This window comes from Cavia porcellus, unplaced genomic scaffold (assembly GCF_034190915.1).
Source record: "Cavia porcellus strain 051 isolate PalLab524CR breed Dunkin Hartley unplaced genomic scaffold, mCavPor4.1 scaffold_5, whole genome shotgun sequence".
Taxonomy (NCBI): domain Eukaryota; kingdom Metazoa; phylum Chordata; class Mammalia; order Rodentia; family Caviidae; genus Cavia; species Cavia porcellus.
The window spans coordinates 89,652,219-89,666,565 of record NW_026947488.1 but is presented as its reverse complement, the minus strand read 5'-3'; the positions used below and the strand labels follow the sequence as shown (position 1 = coordinate 89,666,565).

The 14,347-nt window shown below is 33.4% G+C and overlaps 1 protein-coding gene across 1 annotated transcript in view; it reads left to right on the top strand.

The window, feature by feature from the left end:
* The first annotated feature begins 335 nt into the window (after positions 1–335).
* Si (sucrase-isomaltase) overlaps positions 336–14,347 on the top strand; it is a 92,468-nt gene continuing 78,456 nt past the window's right edge. The window contains exons 1-5 of the mRNA XM_063249285.1: positions 336–492; positions 3,424–3,541; positions 4,991–5,091; positions 13,153–13,270; positions 13,565–13,674. Of these exons, the coding sequence (XP_063105355.1) occupies positions 3,424–3,541; positions 4,991–5,091; positions 13,153–13,270; positions 13,565–13,674 (447 nt within the window). The 5' untranslated portion in view covers positions 336–492. The remainder of the gene's footprint in view (positions 493–3,423; positions 3,542–4,990; positions 5,092–13,152; positions 13,271–13,564; positions 13,675–14,347) is intronic.

Here is a 14,347-nt window from a genome sequence, read left to right as displayed (position 1 = left end):
TCTTCATTCTTAGGGTTAATAACAAGCCACATAATTAATTTTTTTAGTCATTAATTTTTACTGAGATATAATCTTCTAATCGTTAGTTTCTATAAATGTTTTACTAACTCTTTCAAATATATTCACAAAATTAACTATAAGTTGTTAAAAGAATGCCCAAGTAATGAAAAGAAATCCAGTTTTGAAAAGACAAAAAATCATTGAAATAACTCCTATTCTCTAAGATAGTTGTTACTAGAAATCAGAGACTGAGAGGAGTTATTAATTAACTTATATTCACAGAGAGGAGTATTTCTACAAACTGCTTTCAAGGTTAAGACTCAACACTTATGTGTTGAGCACAATAATACTGAATATTGATAGGTTAGTGAGGGTGCAATAAAATTTTACAAGTAGGAGGATATTATACCCAGCGATTCTTCCTGATCATTAGCAGCCTCGCCTCACCTGACACTGCTGCACCACAGGAGATAGAACAGGCTATGAAGAAAGGTAAGAACGCAAGTTTTATTTGTTATTTCTTATTCTAAATGAATTTGATTTTCCTGGTATCACATTTACAACATTTATCTGTGTGCACGTGTTGAAAATTGTCCAACGTTTTTAAATTACCAACTTATATATGTAGTTCTTTTCAGAAGTCACAAAATAATCCCAGTTCCTCAGAGATATGAAAACATTTTCTTTTCCCATTTTTTTTAATGATTTTTGTCAAACATAGATGTGATCCTAGTAAATTTTAATAGTTTTTATAGCAAATAGAAAGGAAAGAAATAAAATAGGGTCGAGAAGTTTTGGAAAGGTAGAGGGATACTCTAGCTAAGTATGATAAAATATATTATGTTTACAAATATTTAGGCAGAGTAAAATGCCAGACTTATAAAATTTTTGACGTTTTGAGCACACCTTTTAAATATCATATTAAATATCTACTATCTAATAAAATACTATTCATTTTGAAAAATGTATCAATATGCAGTATTTCCAATATTTATTGCTTTAAATTACTTAAGATATGATCACCAATTATCTCCTATAAAATATAAATAATTTCAATACTTTATGTTTTAGGTATTTACATTAATAATTTAATTTTTAAAATTAAATTTGGTTTCTTATATTCTGAAAAAAGGAGGCTTTGTGTCATAATAATGTGTATTTTGTCATCCCTTTCTGCAAATAAAATGTGTAGTCATGCTATTGCTTTCATTACAAAAATAGTAGATTATTGCTTTAAGTGACCTTATATTTATTTAAAGTTACACAGTAAATGTGACTATGCTATTTCTGGCATAACACTGAGTAGTTTACTATTTTAGAAACTTCCTATATCATCTATTCCTTTGTTTAAATTTAACATCCTAAATTTAGTCTCTTTAAATAATCCTGATATAATAAATAGTTAAACTTACATATCAATCACAGGAAATGATATGTTCAAATTAAAACTTATTTTCAAATATTCATTCCTATGGCATATTTAAAAATTAAGACTGTGCTTAGTATCAGTTTCTGAACTACTTTCATAATTTTAACTGTTAAGAATGTAATAAGCTAATCGGGGAAATTAAAATGGCATAAATAATTTTAATAGATATGCTGTGTGCAAAACCTGAAAAGGGTAGATTAATTCTGCCCGAGAGAGCACCAATGTGTTCATGGAAACCAGGATATTTGAACAAGCCATTGATTAGAACTCATGTAGAAAAGTAGTTGGTCAGGAAATGAAGAAGGATTCAACAGCGCATGAGGAGATGCATTATCCAAAAACTCTGTTGCAGTTCTAGAGCTGGGATGAGGCTATGATTCTGAAAATATTACAGGGAGAAATTTAACTGGGCTTGTTAAGTGACTACAAGTGGTAGAAGTATCTGGGATACAGAAAAATTATCTCAGGTTCAGATAATTAAATATAAGGACCGGTAGTTATAGGTGGCGGGACCTTCATGAGCCACAACAAAACAACAAAGAAGGATTTTATTTCTTGTCTCAGTGTGTGTTTTTGAGACAGGATCTCAGTACGAGATTCAAACTGGCCTTGAACTTATTATGTGTCTCAGGCTGGCCTTGAACTCATGGTGATCCTCCTGCCTCAACCTCATGAGTACTGTATTTGAATTACAGATATGGGCCAACACCTGCCATTTAAAAAAAAAGAGACAGATTTTAAAATCAGAAATTTGTGAAATAATTTAACATAGGAATTCTAATTTTGACCTGAGTATATCATGGGAAATCTATTGCAACTTGAACATTCGGCAAAACCATGAGAATATATGGTTAAAATTAAACAAGATTTCAGATAATGATTGGAGAATTCTTTATTAATCTACATTTAAATATTTTCTATATATAATCTCAAATAGATAATGTTATTAAAAATCAATATATGAGCAGAATGTGGAGACACACATTTTAATTCCAGTACTCAAGGAGACTGAGGCAGGAGGATCTTGATTTGAGCTCAGTCTGGGAAACCTAATGAAGCTCTTCTTAAAAATTAAAAATAAAAAAGTGTTACAGACATAGCCCAATGTGAAATCTCTGGGTTTAGTTCCAAGTACCAAAAACGAAAAATTTACTGATATGAGTGTTTGGTGTATTTTGTTATTTAAATGAAAAACTTTTTAATCACATAGTTTGAAGTATTTGAAATACAACTACTCTCATACAAACTCACATTTGTGTCTTAATTTATGTTTCTGTCATCTAACAGTTTAATATGATAATATTTTGGTAAAGTATATATAAATTATGTTGGAGCATACGTATATATTTTCTTTTCCAAAATGTAGTCATATCAAACTATGCAAGGTGACACAGTGTGAGTTAAAGTAAAAAGAAGTGGGTTATTTTACTTTGAAATTTAGCTTATTTTCTTTGGGTTTACAGTTGCTAATTGATAAAGTGTGATAAATAAGAACATGTTCATAGCATTAAAAATTTTGAAAATTGGGGCTGGAGGTTTAGCTCAGCGGCATAAGTACCTGCCTTGCAAGCAGGCGGTCATGAGTTCGATCCCCGGTACCGATACAAATGAAACACACACACAGACACACACACACACACACACACACACACACACACACACACACACACAAATTGAAAATTAAAGAACGTAGTATAAGTGGAAGTTTTCTTTGACCTGAGAAATGATTTGCAATAAAAGGGCAAGACACATCAATTTGGACATATTATTCTCCTGTGTTTCTGAGTGTACTATGCAATGCACATCATTAACTTTCTCTTTTGAATTAAGTTGAATGTTTTGTAACATTTTCAATGTATATCAGTTTGGATTTTGAACTGATAAAGTTGCAACTCTGCATCAAGATTAGCAAAAAATTGTCCATAATTTTATGACAATGAGGTGTTATAGTTACATGTTGTGTGTTTAAAAACTGAATTCTTTTCTTTCTTTAGATGGCAAAGAAGAAGTTTAGTGGCCTGGAGATCATCCTGATTGTCCTCTTCGTCATAGCTGTAGTAATAGCTATCGCCCTCATCGTTGTTTTGGCGACGAAAACACCTGCTGTTGATGGTGAGTTGCAGTAATAACTTCTGTGCATTACAATGAAGTTAAGAGTTATTCCATTGTATTCATGGATTTTAAAATAATCTTTGAGACATGACACAAGTGAAGAAAGATGTGCAGTGAATGGCACAAATGGTACAACTTTTTGTATACTTTATGCTCTGGTTATAACAATGAAAAAGCATTGTAAATAAAGAATTTGTGTGTTTTGCCATTAATGGACTTTTTCACTTAAATGACTGGAAAAAGAGAAAGTGGCTTAAAGATGAAGGTGCTGATGCAAGGTACTAATGCTTGCCCATTATTAGCATGAAATTCTTTCATGTAGAAACCTAGGTTTTGCTCTGGTCCTTGGAAATTTGCACTGTGGTTGTGTTAATGAAGTGAATTCTTCATCCTGGTTCAATTTTTTTTAAGAGAGAGAGGTTGCATGACAGAGGGAATTAGAGGGAGGATGAATCAAGAGTTGAAGTGTTTAATGACATTTTTCTGAGTGTTTCTAGTCTAAATTAGTGATGCTGTTTACTACTGTTGACCAAATCTGTTTCCTTTGTTCATCTCCCTACCAAATCAGAACTAAAAAAGATATTTCACATTATATTCATGCCTAAGTGTAGTTAGCAATCCCTACTGGTGCTATTTTCTTGTTTTACTCCAGTAACTGACCATTCTCTATGCTATGAAACACTCAGTTATGATGATACATATATGATTGCTAAAATATCCTTCTTTATATAGAGTTCAATTTAATTTAATTTTTCTTTCTTGTCCCCAGCTTTCTGACCTTTACTTATCAAATTATTCTCTTCATAGCATCTTCTTTCTTGGGTTTTCATCTTCCCTAGTTTATTGTCCCCATCTGTGTACCTCTTCTGAATCCACATGTCTCCATCTTCTGTTTTCATTTGTAAAACACCGATTGTAAATATTTCATGAATGTACATTTTGTTCCATTTTTAATCTATGATAGAATCTCCTATGAATTTTTTTAAGAAACAGTATATAAGGTTCTGAACTTTTATGATCTATTATGTTCTAATTTTTAGTGCCAGCAAATGTTTTTATAAGTTTTACCTTTTAGCCATCATTTACTTTGTGGTGAAGATTTCAATTTCACACAAAGAGATAAAAGCAGTTATTAAAGTAACATTCAAATAATGAAAGAAATACAATTTTGAAAAAATGAAGAACCACTTAAAAAACTGATCCTTTGACATTGTTAAGGCTGTTCTTAATGTCTAGCACTTGAAGACAATAGTATTTCAAATTAATATTTAGATCTTTCCCTTGTAAGTAATTGAATTTGTGGGTTTTAAAAAATGTGAATGTACTTTTATTTTTGTTATATATAAATTCAGGTACTCTTTCCACATAAACTAAATAATACCTCAGAAAACTATAAATATATTTAACATTATATTTTACTTCACGGACAATTTTTCTCTCCTACTTCAGTTTCATCATCCACTCCCTCTGCTTCACAAAGATGTCCAGCAGAGATAAACGATCCCATCAATGAGAGAATAAACTGCATTCCAGATCAATTTCCCACACAGGTCTGTAGAAACAATTTTTACTTTATGAATATATAAATAATGATATTAAAATGATTACTTAGTATTAGGTAATTCCATGTTGTTAAAGAAATAGATATAAATGAGGCTAATGTATTTTTTATTGCAGTTTAGTATAAAGACATAATTGAAGTCAGTGATCTTGATTTTTTGTAACACTGTTTGATTCAGATTAATAAATTAGTATTTATCCATGTTGAACAAGCTATTCTGACCTTTCATGTCTACTTTAAAAAAACACATAATCTTTGGAAATACAGAACATTTAAATATGAGTATCTCTATTTTTTTAACATGTTTGTGATGATGCCATTAAAAAGATTCCATGAAAATTAATGCTTCCTTTAAATTTTTTTGACAAGTAGGAGAGAATAACAATGGAGAAAATTAAGAGTAGCTGCTTGGATTAATGTATCATTAAATTGAGTTGTTATTCATAAAGCTGTGTGAGAATAAAGGTCAATGAATGAGTGCGTGTGATATATACATGTGTACAATATTTATATGCGACATATGAATGGGTCTTGTGTGTCTACATTTTATAAAATCTATTATGTGCATGTCTCCATCTTGCCTCTTTCAGGGCACTCCAGCACACACAGAATAACAAAGTGAACTGTAAGAGTGGTATTAGTAAGGGGCTCGGGATTTAGTTCAGCGTCATAAGCACCTGCCTTGCAAGCAGGTGGTCGTGAGTTTGATCCCTGGTACTGGAAAAAAGAAAAAAGGGGGGGGGATTTGTATTAGTTGAAGCATAAATTTATTACATCATAGTTAAGAGATAATTTTCAAATTAATTCATAAAGGAAATGCCAAATAGATGCAATGTTCTTTTGGGAAACTTAAGAAATAGCAAGTCTTCTCTGTATCGTTCCAGTGTTAGTACATGTGCTGCTGAAGCAAGCACAGAAACAAGAAGTCTTTTTTTTGGAACCTGGGCTTCAACTCATGACCTTTCACTTTCTAGGCAGGCACTTATGCCACAGAGCTAAATCCTTGGCCCAAAATAAGAAGTCTTATACCCTACTCTGTGATTTAAAAAAATGTGGATAATAATATTTACTGATACAATAAGGGCGTGACGGAGTATTCTTTTTGGTTAATATTCTCCTCCAGAAATGATGGAAGGATAATTCCACTGAAAATAATATGCACTCCGAGGCACTCATAGGGAAACAATACTTACAAGCCAGTAGTGTAGCGAACTCGTGCTTACTATTGGTCTTCAACATCAATCTATCCTGTTCGGTTGCTAAACAATGCTTTCATGTGAAACAAAACTATACATAAAATAAATTAAGCTTTAGAAAATGTATTTACTTTGGCCATTTTAGGAAGCAAAATGTACTTCTTTTAAAAGTTGACACATCCAAATGAATCACTTTTGCTCAGTCCTGGGAATCACACCTAGAGCCTTGTGCATATTAGGCAAGCATCATTCCCTGACCTACATTCTCTGCTCTCAAATGAATTTAGGTGCTGTTTTGATATTTTAACTAGGAAAACTGGAATTTAATAAAATATTTTGAAGAGTTGCTAGTATTAATCAAACTCTCATTTATTAAACTTTAAATATACAGAAATATACAAAATTTTTCAGTGATAAATGAATATATCAAGGTCATTCTCCTCCTAGATTAGAAAGAAAGCTAGAATTAAAAATGGAATATGCAAAGTTCCATGCTAGCTCATGTTCTACAAACAGCAATAGTCCCTGTTCATGAATCAGCATCTTCTAATTTTATTTTAATCATTTGATGGGGTAATATTTTTCTACCATAGAAATTTAATTAAAAACACATGATGAAAGGATGAAAAAAATAAAACCTGCCTGAAATTTAGGAAAGAAGCAGAGTAAATTTTTGTTTTATCCCTTTAGGAGATGTAGCAAATTTCAAATGAAACTTATACTTAAGTTCTCACTGAGGTTTTTCATGTTTCAAACTCAGGACCTCACATCTGCCAGGTGGGTACTTACGACACTGAGCTAAATCCCCAGACCTTCACTGACGTTTTTAAACATTTGCCACATGGCCTGCCTAGAAATTACAAGGTCCTGGGTTTGATCTTGACACAAAAAAAATTTTTTTTCTGCATAGTTATGTAACTTAACAAATACTTTTTGACTACGATTTGAAAAGTTTCTTCAAACAGTTCAAGTGTTTCCATAATCTCAAGGGAATAGGTAAAAATGATATGTTATCTTGATACATACACACTTAAAATTCTAAGTATGAGAATCATAGCATTTAAAAAATATTATGATTCAGAAGAACTGGTCGATATTTGAATTTTTAAAACTGATTGTTTTCCTTAAACTTTAAGTATAATAATTCTTTAAGATATGTAGCTATAGCTATAGATATAGCTATAGATATAGAAAAATTGATTATACTAAACATTGCATATATGATTTATTTTTTTAATTATTAAAAGCATGCACACAAATTGATTTATAGTAAGAAAATTTGGAATGCGTAATTAGAATGTGTTGTAGTCAGGGGTTGTACACAGAGAACAATTCAGATCAGGACATGGAGTTTATAATATTTTTATAATGGTCACCGGAAGTTAACACAGGAGAATGTAGGAAATCTATCTGCAACACCAACGACATAGATTAATTAGTCAAGAGTTTAAACCCCACAGCAATGTCTCACATGAGTCCAGATAAAAACCCAGAGCTCAGGACAATGCCTCCCACGAGTCCAACTGGAGGTCCAGAGCTCACGAGAAGGACTCACGCCAGTCTCATTTACGGATCAGTGCTGGGAGGACCCAAGGGTCAGCGGTGGAAGCCAGAAAGTCCATGCCAGCAGGATGAAGGAACTGTGCTAGTGGGGTGAGGGTTCTACGCTGGAGCCGAGAAGTCACACTCACAACAAAGACCAGGGCTATCCTGAAAGCACCACAGCTGTCCTCAGCAACACAAAGGCCCCGAGCTCCTCTGACAGCAAGCACAGTCGGGTACGTGCCAGGAAGCAGCGTGAAGAGTTCATCCTGGAGGCCAGGCAGCACATGTCTTCCCCTCCGGAGTCAGGAAGCAATGCTCGATGTGAAGACAAAAGTTTCTCTAGGAGAACCAACAACTCAGACAGCAACTCGTAGGAGAACCCACAATGCCTCCTTAACCGCCTCAATCCCTCTCAACACCTCCTTTCTTCTCCACCTATTTAGCCTGGCAACCCTCCTCAGGTGGAGCATCTTCTCTCAATGCATGCTGATGTAATCCAGCTGGCGTTAAGTTGTCCACCAGTTTTCAAACCATAACAGAATGGTACTTTCTAAAACAGTAACTATTCATCCAAAATGCATTATTTAGCTCAGGTCTTGTGAAAACGTACAAGAGACTGAGAAGATGCAATAATTACAGTTACTATCTTGCAGTTCTGGAGGTGAGGAGTGAAGATAAAGATGCCATCAGAGTTGGTCTTTACTCCTGGCTTGTAAAGTGCTGCTTCTTATTGTGTCATCCTGTATTTTCTTTGCAAAATAACATAGAGAGAAATTTCTATTTTTAACTCTCTTTATAAAGACAATGTACCTACTGCACTATGGGCCCGTTTTTATGACTTTATTCACTGTAAATACTGTTTTAAGAGTCCTACCTCCAAATCTAGTTATACTGGTAGTTTGTATTTCAATACATGAATCTGAGAGGAATATGATTCACTTTATAACAATTATCCAATTCAATATGTACTAGTCTATGTATTAAACTTTAATTTTAGTAATATATATATAAATAATCATACACATGTATAATGAAGAATAACATACTGATCACATTTTTACTTTCTAGAGTTTAAACCTATTGATGAACACTTAATATATTTCAATTTTGTGGCTTTTCAAATAAAGCACAAGGAAGCATGATGTTAGATAAGGAATGACAAATATTATTGATAATTTCTAAAATCCTGGACAATAATAATAACTATGCTAGTCAATCTTAATTCTCAACTTGATTATATTAAGAGAGTCCTGGAGAGTTGATTGAATCATGTTGGTACTATGGTGATCGGTGACACTGATGTTCATATTTACATGTGGTTTTAAGAAGCGGGGCCCATTTGGAGGTGGGTAAGTGGGATTACGCCTGCAGAGGCTATAATTACAGCTTGTGCTCCTCACCTGTGTATTGTTTACTGGATATGAAGTGCCACGCGTTGCCCCTCCATATACCCAGTACGAAGTTTTTTCCTTTGAGATTTCCAACAATGGACTGAACTCATGAAACTGTAAGCTAAATTAAACTTCTCCTTGTTTAAACTACAGAAGTTGGATATTTCATTCAGCATTGAGAAAACAGACACATGAATACAACTGATAAAGGAGAAGTGGGACCGTGGCTGTGAGTACACTTGACTATGTGTTTCAGAAGCCATTGGAACCAATTTCCAGGAAGAGTTTGGACTGGTTTATAGATATAGTCTAAGTTGCCTGTACACAGAGCTTGATTGGTCATTGCAGTCAGAGCTCAGAACACTAGAAATGCAGATAGAAATGCAAGCAGTTACAACCAGGCTGATGAGGTCCCAGATAGGAACAAGAGCTCTATTAGAAATTGAATAAGAGATCATATGTATTACACTCATGAAAAAGAGAGAGAGAGAGAGAGAGAGAGAGAGAGAGAGAGAGAGAGAGAGAGAGAGAACTGACAGCCTGAGAATTTGTGGAGAGTTGAATTTCAAGGCAGTGCACTAACTAATCTGGTGGAGGAAGTTTCAATCTGTGGTATGTGTACTACTTAATACTTTTTTTTTAAACTAGATTTAGAGCAAGAATTGAGAAAGACAAAAGATTTGAAAAATTTGGCTCACATAGAAGCGTGTGCAAACTTGGGTCTAAAAAATGTATTATTTGTTGAAAAGATTAGTGTCATTAAAAAGACGCTAAGTACTTTTCACCTGGACAGAAGAATACCTTAAGGGAATTTTGGAAATCTATTAGGCTCCACCTATTGCAGGCTCAGAGTTGCAAAAGTGTGAACTTTTCCTTTGAGAAGAGAGTTGCTGGGCCCAAGACTGATTTCAATGTACTCAATCATTTGGTTACTCAGAGGACATTGTAGTAGTCCAAGATGGGTTGGCCACTGCTCAAACTGGTGGCAGACCTTAAGGGTTTCATCCTTAAGGTACAGGTTTTACAGACATGTAGAACACAACAGCTATGAGGTTTTAGAGGCTTTTACACAGGTTTCAAAAGAAGACCTTGGAAGCCAGGCAATGCATCCATGACAAGGGATATCTGAAGCTGTGGGAAAGGATTTGAACCTGCAACAAGACCCCAGAGATTCCAGAAACAGAACATCTGTCAAAATCAGCAGGGAGCGAAGGGAGCTAGCCCAAGAAAGAATTCACATGAGCTACAACTTTTGTTGTCATGGGTGTGGGCCTGCCCAAGCTTCCCACAACTCATATTCCAACTCTGTGTCTCAGATGCCAGTCCTAGAATTGAAGAAATTATTCTTTGATTTTCTAGGTTTTGCTTGGTTTTGTCTAATTCTTTTCTACTCTTTATATTTCTCCATTTTGGAAGAGGATGTTAACCTTGTGTCATTTAATCCTGAGAATATGTAACTTGATTTTTATTCTTACGGAGGGTTTTTTGTACAACTTCACCCTTGAGTCTCAGAGGAGTCTTTGCATGGTATTCCAGCAAAGCTGGAACTTTTGAGACTTTGTGGGCTCATTTTTATGCACAATAGCTGTATCTTGTTAAGTGGAATTATTAACTTGTTACTGTATTTATTTGGAATTTAAGGATGGTTTAAGGAGATATGGTTAAGTGCTCGTTCAAGGGGTAGACTTGCGCCTGTTAATTGTTAATTTGACCAGAGAAAAGATACCCCAGGAGAATCACTGGATCATGGGAAAGGTATATTCCTTTACAGTCATATGTGTCATTGGAAACAGCTCAATTGGAGGTAGATTGCTAGTGGTGTATGTCTTAGGAAGGAATGTCACTTTCTGTCATTCTTTCACTGTGATTGACTTTGTGACCATCATGAAATTAGTGTGTTCACTACACTACATCCTTCTGTCATCATGCCTGTCTCTTTGTCCAGCCAGCCATAAACTGAACCCCTGAAATCTTAAGTCAAATTAAACCTGCCTGCATTAGATATGTGTATAAGATATTTTGTCTCAGAAGCAGAAAAACTGACCAAGACAACTAAATTTTCATAAATAACAAAATCTCTATAAAACCAACTAAAATTAATACCAATTAAAAAACAGAGAGTATGTAGTCTAAAACTAATGCTTTGAATTGTATATACAGTGAATTAAATTATGTTTTCTAAAAAGATTCCATGGTTCTACCTGCATTCTCAGAATGTGATTTTATTGGACACAGGTTTTTGCAGATGTAATTAGTTCAGGTGCAGTCATACTGGATTATGAAGTGGTGCTCGTATATGAGAAGAGGGCCATATGCAGGTAGTTAGAAAGAAAATCATATGATGGAGGTAGAGATTGCTTATAAGCCAAAGAATGCCAAGGTTTGCTAGGAGCTACTAGGGTCTATCTGTACCTTCAGAAGCAACATGACTTTTCTAACATCATGAGTTAGAATTCTAGCTTCCAGGGTCATTGCTTTTTTAGGGCTGCCATAACAATCATGGCATAAATAACTAATAATGTATATTTTGGGAAATTTAATTTAAGTGTATTTTACTGGCTTTTATTTTGTCAAATTGTAATTACACTGTGATTATTTCTTTTCTCTAGTGTTTTACAACTAGTTTTATACTCTTCCAAATTATTACATCCATATTTAATTCTACCATTTTACTTGCATTAATTTTTTTTAAAAATCCAGTTTAGAAAGCTTCTGTAAATAACAATTTTTGTATAACAACGTCTTTGTGATGGTGAGAATATTTTTATAGGTAAGCTAGTGGTAAAATTTTCCTCATAAATGTAGCACATACATTAGAGTCTCATATGTATCCACACTCCAGAATTGTTAGATCCAATTCCACTGGTCTTTTCAGTGTATATGTATGTGTAATGTATGTATGGGTGCTGTGTGTGTATCAAATGTCATTTTTATTTGAAGTGAAAATAAGAGAGAGATTAAAGGAATTAAGATGTATTGTACATATATGCTAATGTGACAACTATATATTTCACAAGTACTAATAATTATTTTAAAAGTTACTTTATTTGGCTTAATAAGGTTCTTTGAATGTATTTTTATTAGATATAGAAAGAATTATTACATTACAAGAAATAAATGTAGCACAATGTTAAATTTTAGTATTGGGTTAATTTTCAATAATATTTTGTTTTATTTTTTGGTTTTTGAGTTTGCTATGTAGTTCAGGCTGGTTTTGAACTTGTGTCAGTATTCGTGCCTTAGCCTCTACAGTGCTGGAATTAAAGGCATGCATCACCACACCTGGTTAAATAATACATTTTAATGCATAGTGCACCCTATTGTCCAACGGTTTTTCACTCATACATAATCTTTCCATACAGATAGTAAAATTTCTAAATTTAGCATTTTGTTTTGTTTCTTGAATGCATTTGAAGTAATTAGCTGTGACATTTGACATATAAACTAGACGGAAGGGGTAAAATATTTAACTGTTAAACTAATAAGCCTCTAAAACATGTCACTTAAAAATTTATGTGAGATTTAATACAGGTATACATTTTTGGCTTGCTGACTTCACCATATTCCTGACATATAAATAGAAAATAGCATTTCAAATAGCATTTCTCCATCAATACCTTGTCAAGAAAGTAATTTATAATTACTCAGAGGCCAGGAACTCCTAAAAAATATGTGCTTACCGTATGATGCATGGAATCACTCATTTGTTAAATCAAAACTCAGAGTGTAACTATGTGATGTCCTGTAATAATTCAATTCATTCACTGTGTTTATATCTTCCCAGTGAAAGGAATAAAAAATGACATTTTGCTGTATCTATCTGAAGAAATAAAACATTCATTCACTCATTGAAAAAATAGCGTTTCGCACATTTGACGATAACAATGATCAAACTCTTTACTCGAAATATTTTGTCAGGCCACCTGTGCCCAGCGAGGCTGCTGCTGGAAGCCATGGAATGACTCTGTCGTGCCTTGGTGCTTCTTTGTAGATAATCATGGCTATAGGGTGGATAAAAGGACAACAACAAACACTGGTGAGAAATGCTTCCTCGTGATTCAATATCCTATAAGTGAAAAGCAAATATCAAAGTCGTCTTTGAGAAATATCTTAAATAGAATCAAATGAAATGTACATCAAAATGTGTAAATTGGTTATACAGTAGTGAGTATTTAACTTTTTCATGGTGGGTTACAAACATGGTTGTTTTCAAGTTAAAAAGATACTCATTATTTGTGATAAATACATAAACATAGATATTAATATATGTAACACTTGAATATTTATTTAAAAAGTTAACTGGTGGATGCTTTCTCTTTTCTGATTGGAGGACTTGAAGTCAATCTGAATAGGATATCTTCTCCTACTCTGTTTGGAAATGACATTAACAATGTACTCCTCACAACTGAAAATCAGACACCCAATCGTTTCCGGTTCAAGGTTTGGTTTTTGATATTTCTAAAGAAGGTTTAATAAAAAGTGTATCTCATGAACATACTCTCTGGCCTATCTATATTTTATTTCTTGAGAAATATTTATTTTAAAGCAAAAGACTACTTGTTTAAGTTATTATACTTCTTAAAGCTGTTTACTCAAATAGAGTGCAGGAATATCATCGGCTTCTCCCCTACTGAGTTTTGAAAAATTTAATATATAAAGCCCATGTAAAGTGTTTATAAACTATTTTAAGAGAGGTTAGTATGTATAGTAGTATTTTTTATTTCAACAGTAGTCTATGATGGAGTACTTATTTAAAATTTAATGAGAAAAATGTTAATAGTGTCATAGAATGTAATTTATATTCACTGTATATTTTACTCTTTGTCACTTCATTGTTTTATTTATGTTTTTATTTTGGGGTACTGGTTATTGAACCCTCTACTTTCACAGTGAAATACATTTGTAGCTTTTTTGCTATGTTTTATATTGACATAAGGTTTTATAAGCTGTTGAGTTGCCCAGATGAGGCTTGAATTTGGGATTCTTCTGCCTCAGTCACCGACATAGTGGGACTACAGGTGTGAATCACAATACCTGGCTCTTTGTTTGATTTTGAAAAATTAATTCTTACTGCTTTTAGCAAGTAGATTAGTCATATGTTTCCCTCTTTTTT